General features: G+C 32.5%; 1 protein-coding gene across 1 annotated transcript; it reads left to right on the top strand.

The window, feature by feature from the left end:
• The first annotated feature begins 273 nt into the window (after positions 1-273).
• Positions 274-7,037, top strand: LOC135127317 (sodium channel protein Nach-like). The gene is made up of 10 exons (XM_064053760.1): positions 274-393; positions 455-615; positions 674-824; positions 881-1,011; positions 1,073-1,295; positions 1,353-1,533; positions 1,584-1,707; positions 3,889-3,918; positions 6,649-6,749; positions 6,804-7,037. The coding sequence occupies exons 1-10, from the start codon at positions 274-276 to the stop codon at positions 6,992-6,994; spliced, it is 1,413 nt and encodes a 470-aa protein (XP_063909830.1). The 3' UTR covers positions 6,995-7,037.
• The last annotated feature ends 241 nt before the right edge of the window (positions 7,038-7,278 follow it).

Genomic DNA, 7,278 nt, shown 5'->3' on the forward strand with positions numbered 1-7,278 from the left:
AGATCATGGCTAACTAGAGTAGAAATTTAAAAAATCATCCGATATATTGTACATATATTGCAGCCAGTTAAATTTTCCCCGACACACAAAAATTTTGAAATACGACAGTGGGTTCCAAGATGTATGCACCAGTTTTTACTTTGTTTAGTGCCAACTGTACATTCCAGACACTCGATAAAAAATTCATTTGTGCGTTTTAAATATTTTAACAGATTATTAACTTACTGCAGCGTTACGTTATGCGACGTGATATTGATTTAAACTTGCTGCACTATGGGAGTAATCAAAAGATACTTTTTAAATTCGTCCTTGCATGGATTACACTTTGTCGCAGATAAAAGATTTCACTGGACAGAGAGATTATTCTGGACCATATGTGTTTTAGCATCTTGGGTAAGTTATTTATTTTACACATGGATAGATATACTTATTTATTTTCTTATATCATTAATAGGGTGCCTCCTTGGCCATAATTTTAAGTGCCATTGAACAATATCAATCACAGAAAATATCTTTTTCTGTAGACACATCTTACTACGAGTGGGAAACAAATTTTCCATCCATTGTAATTTGTGAAAAATCCAACGACGAAAAGATGCATGAAGCTAATAAAAAGTTAGTTATTGTGTGTAAGAATGGAATAATCATTTACATCGTTTTATTTTTTTTTAAGCGCTTTTGGAGACATTGCGTCCTCACATTTACCGAAGCTTGAACATTTTGTTTTTTTCGATGGTACAATGAGATATATAGAAGCTTGTGACGTTGGAGGTGCTTTTCGTGATAGATGTATTTTGAATAATTATTCTGAGTACATGACTAAGGTACTTTGTGGTTCGTGTTTCTTCGGCGATTTCTATCTGGCATTTTTAAATTTTAGTTCCGCAGCAGTTGCTCGGAAATAATTGGCTCGTGTTATTACAACGGCGTTGAATTTCCTTGTTGCGACGAATTCCTGTCCATTGGAACTTATCATGGGCCTTGTTTTGCTTTCAATTCCCTGTTCTCTGGGTACATAAATAATATATTTTTGTTATTCTGTGTTGTAGTATCAACTTTGTATGTTTTTAAGGAAATATAAAACTCGAGATCAACTTTCATTCAAAATTAATCGTAATACAGATTACGGTTACGGTAATTTATCTGTAGAACTCTTACACACCGGTCTATTAGTATATGGTTTAAGTCAAGATGCAGTACCTACAAAAGATAGTTCTCGACAATATGTATTAGTGAATTCGGCTAGTAAAAGTATTGTACCTGCCACCTACTATAAAGCGTTTCTTTCAGTAGAGGTGCCCTACTAAAAACACGATAATCACTACATAAATGTAATGGAAATTTTGTTTTAGGAAACGTTTACAGATGAAAACGCAAGATTAATGAGCATTGAAAATCGGGGTTGTCGATTTTATGATGAAAATCATTTGCAACATTCAAAAATTTATAGTATGTCGACATGTGAAAATGACTGTCTTGTTGAGGCTCAAAGGAGTGTTTGTAATTGTACTGTTCATACCTTGCCCCACAATAGTAGTATTTTCGAGATATTTGAGATCATTTGTAACGTGATGTTTTTGTAGAGGAAGTAAGGGATTGTGATTATGACGGCCTGCTTTGCATTATTGATAACGCGCTTATCGCTCAAAAGAGCAGGTCCTGCAGATGTGTTAGTTCTTGTTTCGATGTGGAGGTTAAAATCATTGGGTTTACTAATTCCACCGGGATGAGAAATGAAATGTAAAGTGTAAAACTGCGTTTTCGAGGGAGGACTGTCATTAAATTGCCAAATGTATTTTACACAAATTTTGTAAGAAAATAGAATTATCTAAAATGCATTAATAACTTTTCGGCGTAACATTAGCAACAAAAAAGTTCTGAGTAGAAAAGTGTGAAAAATTTTTAGGCGAGATAATTCTTGTGTTTTGAATCGTACAACAAAAGATTGATATGTTGCACTGTATTGTAAACCGGTTTGTGCAGTGAAACAATAGTTAGGAAAGTTATGTAGACTGAATTTGCCGCTCCTCCAAAGGATAATCCGATAAACGAGTCCAGTTTTTTTTTTTATTATAAGATTTGTCTTGGTGGGTTATTAAACTGCAGGTAAAGTCGTATGTTATGTTGTACATGTTTTAAGTGAGATTTTACAACTAAAATTTTCTGCTGACGTTTTCAGCTTTTTAATGGAGAATTTATGTATATCAGTTTTATAGTACGTACAGTGTAGCAGTAATGAGAACAACAATACTGTCTTCCCCGAATTTTGGGGAAATTAGGTAAACGGTTTCTGATTTAACCATTAAAATAAATTGCTTCATTCACAATTTTTTTGTGACATTCTGTACAAACAGTTCTCAAAAATATGGATCGACTAGCAAACCACAAATAACTAAATAGAAGCATATCACATTGTAAATTTCAGGTGAGATTTAATTTTTATAATTTTTATAAAATTTTGGGAGCACGTCATCAAGTCTTTGGAAGGAATTAATAGCGATTTACTATGCTCATGATAACCTTAAAAAGCATAGAAATTTTCAGAAAAATCGGTTTCATAGTTTGCAAGTTACCTACATATTACCATTAAAATTTTGTTGATAAATTTTGATTTTTTTTTTAAATCTGCATATACAAGATTAAATCTAGAGGTAGATTAATAAATAACAGGTACAGAAACAGTAACTCATCAAGATTTTGGGATGACGCCATTAAAGTTTGTTGCCGATGATTAGATAAATCTTGGTTATCTACATCACATTATCTAAAATTTGACACTACTACACTACACTACTTTTAGTGTAGTAGTATCGGATATTCTTTGCTTAATAAAATCATCCACAGATAATGAAAATGAAGGACCTACTTTTCGTATTTTGGTAGCTACGAAACGTCTAGAAAAAATAAAACAAATCCAGCTTTTTCGAAAAATTATAAAATGTGATTATGCGATTTTTATTTTTTTATGAGAACCTTTATAAGTTAAAATAAAGATATATGTGTAATGTTAAAGTAAATGTCAAGAAGTGTGCTGCTCGTATGGTCCACATGAGTTTTCCTTCAACAATATTTTCTGATGACGTCATTACTATTTTGCAAGGGTACGTATATCTGTCAATTTGAATTGGGCAGTGTGATACTAATGATAACAGTATTGTATTCCCAAATTTTCTGGAAAATTTAGTGAGCTGTTCCTGATTTATTCAAAAAATTCAAAAACTTTTAGCGCAATGATACATCAAGTATAAACTCATCATATTTTGCATTTTTTGGATAGGATTTTTTATAAAATAAGATATTCCTGCACTTATGGTGTATGAATCTAGACATCCAGATTTTTTGAAAAAAATTCACAATTGTGTAACAATATTTTGCAATTTAACTTTGAAACTGTTCTGAAATTTGAAACGTTTTAATGTTATCGTAAACATGGTAAATCGTTAATAAAAATGTATTCGTTTATTCTCTTTCAAAAAATTGATGACGTCATCTCAAAATTTTGCCGAATAAATCCTCCTGAATATCACAAATCTACAAGTTTAAAACATTTAAAAAACTCACAATTTTCAGTTCAGAGCAGTTTCTAAGTACAGTTTCCTGGAACACATTATTCATAAAACTTACTCCATTGGCAAAGCTGATCAATTACTTAAAATATATCGCATAATAACCGTAAATAAGTTAGGTGGTTTATTTTATTACAAAAAATATTTTGTAGAATTGAAAGCACAAGATTTATTTCACCTCAAACTATATTATTCCCTAGTTTTTTATCATGTTCTATTTATGAATTTTTTATTATTAATGGTTTGTAAAAGTTGTAGATAATTACTGTATTATTATCTATGTATAAAAATGCTCTGCACAAAATTTTGATCAGGGTGACAGTTTGACAAGACCTCCAATCCCGAAAAGTCAGTTTTACATTCACGAAATCTAAAAAAAAGTGGTCGAAATTTATTTCGACAGAACTTCCTTCGCCCTTGAAGTATAATCGGACAAATCCAGCTCTTTAAAAAAATATATAAAATTTGATTTTACGATTTTCCTTTTGTAATAATCTCTGTAAAGTAAAAACCAGCGGCATAAATAACGTTCCCGCACCCCTTGTGCCGTACGGAGAATGTAATTAGTAATTTACACAACTAGTTCGGGATAGCCTGCTTCCCGCATGAACGCTTGTTTGCGGCACGACCGAAGGGAGTGACGCATTTGCGTGAATGCGGGAAGCAGGCTCACGAACGTGTTGTGTACAATATTTTTTGCAACGAATAAACGTTTAAACTGAAGAGATTAACTGTGAGTTATTTATAAACAACGGCATTGACAGCGCCGTCAACACATCACAATGTTGACACTACCCGAGTATTTTAAGGTTACCATGGCAACGGGAAGTTAAATGCACGTGTGCGGGAAGTTCGAACTCCCGCACCCTGGTGAATGCGCGAAAGCCATCAAAAAAGGTCATGAGTGCAAAAAATATATTTAAAGCACTTAATTAACGGGATAAAATGTCCTTCAGCACTAGGTAATAGCAATTTCAAGCTCAAGTGTTTATTTATGTTTGTATATTGAAATAATGTCACGTAGAAATTAGTTTGATTTGAATGGGTTTGTTTTCTCACAAGACAGGATTAAAATTATTAATAAACCACAGTCGAACAAAATGTTCGAAATATAATAATTCTTAATTTATCATTATTACATAACGAGAAAATGGACTGACTCGTTCTTAATTTGACTAATTAAAAATTTGTGATGACGTCATCAACATTTTTGCAAGAACATATGTCAACTTGGATTGATGCACGGTAATACTAAAAATAACAGTACTGTATTCCCAAAATTTTCTGGCAAATTGGAGTGAGGCGTTCTGATGTAATCACTAAAAACAATTGACTCATTAATTGTTTTCAGTCAACTGTTTAAGCACATCTAAAATATATGAATGCAATTATAAATCACAAGTAAAAACTCATCATATTTTGCACATTTTGAGTAGAATTTATTCGCAAAATTTTGAGAATTCTTGATTTAATCATTAAAATAAATTGACTCAGTCATGAATTTTTTTGAGACACTCTGTATTAGCAAATCTAAAAAATATTAATGCAGTGATAAATCATAAGGATAGAGTCGTCATATTTTGCACATTTAAGATCACGTCATCAATTTTTTGGAGGGGATAAGCAAATATATTTTGATTAAAAATTTAGTATGGTTATCATAACTTTAAAACATCTGCAAGATTTCAAAGCATTCGGTTTTGCAGATTCAAAATTAAATTGCAAAGATTGTTTTATAGTTTTGATTTTTTTTCCAAAAATCTGGACGTTTCGGAGTTATAAACTACATGTGTAGGACTATGGCATTTTGTATAATTGGAAACACATTTACTATGCACAATTTTGAAGTGACGTCATCACATTATTGATGGGGATGATTATACAAATTTTGGATAGAGTTTTACCATCTACATGATATTACTAATATAAACACAAAATTTGACAACAATCGGCCAAGTACTTTCGGAGATTATCTGTCTAATAAAAATCCGGGACGACAGACAGACGGATAGACAGACAGACAGACGGACGGACAGAGACAGACGGACAGGCAGACAGACGGACTTCCCAGTTTTTGAAGTCGAAACATTTTTAGTTCCCGAGGCTAAGGAAATTTAGTGACCGAGTCCATCGGGCGACATCTCAGCTGATTGTTTTCTCGACGTTTCATGACCCCTAGAGTATGAAAAAAGTGGCCTCCCATTTCCCTCTATCTATCGTCTGTCCGTCTGTCTGTGTCAACTTTTATTGGACAGACAATCTTCGAAACTGCTAGTCCGATTGTTGTCAAATTTTTCTTGTATGTTAGGAATATAATGTAGATGGTAAAAAAAATGGCTAATCATTCCCACCAACAATTTCATGACGTCATCTCCAAGGATTCTAAATTAAAATAATTTAAATATTGTACAATAATATACTTCTAAATTTGTGGTGACGAATCCACTTTGAGTTTTTAAAATTTAAAAAAAGTTAAAAATTAACATAATATAAAACATTTTACCCCTAATAGCACACGACGTAAATCTTCATATAGAGTAGTAACTTACCGCACGTTTAATTCCAATCTTGATTAATAATAATAAAATTAATGAAGCTCTATTTTTTTATTGATCGGATTAAGAATGAGTCACCGTATTTTTTATGAGAATACGCCCGTCCTTATTTAATAATGATAAAATAAGAACTATTATTTCTAATAATATTCACAACATTTTGTTCCATTGTGGCTTAATTAATAATTTTAGTCCTGTGTTGAGTGCATTCAATTAAACAAACATGACATTCTTTCGGTGTGTAAACATAAACAATCGAAATTAAGCATGTACACTGATAAAAACACTCTTTTTCCCGTTGGTTATCTGCTTTAAATATATTTAATATTGTCAGCACGTGTGCGGACCCACTTCTTTGGATTTGTCATTTACGCCATTGGTTCTCACTTTCTAGAGGTTAGGGGGATTTGTTGGGCTGTACTTCAAGGGCGAGGGAAGATCTCTCGAAATAACCTTCGATCATTTTTTCCTATTCGTTTTTTGTTTATCTTGATGCACGTTGCTCCTGCATTGAAAAAATATTTCAGGTTTAGGAATGATAAAAGTCTTGCTCGCATCGACTTCGTTGTTCAGCCATCGACTATTCGATACACGAGATCCGTCGTCAAGGATCCACTTTATATGTTGGGTAAAGAAATATTTCTATGTAGAATTATGATTATGTAAATTATATACTTTCCAGTTTCTGTAGGTGGATGTGTTAGTGTGTTTATAGGAGCAAGTTTGCTGTCAATTATCGAAATAATATATTACTTTGTTATTCGCCCATTAGGGGATAGGTATCTACAAAAAGAACAGATTAAGACTATTCAGAAATGCAAAAGGCAGCAAATGGACCTGTTTGATGGGTTTCATTTTGAATATGTAAACTAAAATACTGAAATAGATGAGATCTTTCGGGATATTTTCTGCCAATGGAAACAAAAAATCACATAAACAATTATATTCGCTTTAACGCTCTGCCACCACCAGCAGCTCTCACATAAATTATATCCATTATTGTAAACAACACACATTATTTTTTCTGCTTGAATAAACCATGCCACAAACTGGGCTTGAAAGAATTTTTTTGAGGTGGAGAAAATGAAGAACATCTTTTTGCATATTCGTCGATTTAATCTTGTCGCAGGCAAGGTCTCCGCCTTAAATTAGCATGC

The sequence above is a fragment of the Zophobas morio genome, unplaced genomic scaffold, assembly GCF_036711695.1.
Source record: "Zophobas morio isolate AGI-343-1 ecotype UQ-CSIRO unplaced genomic scaffold, CSIRO_AGI_Zmor_V1 ptg000011l, whole genome shotgun sequence".
Taxonomy (NCBI): Eukaryota; Metazoa; Arthropoda; class Insecta; order Coleoptera; family Tenebrionidae; genus Zophobas; species Zophobas morio.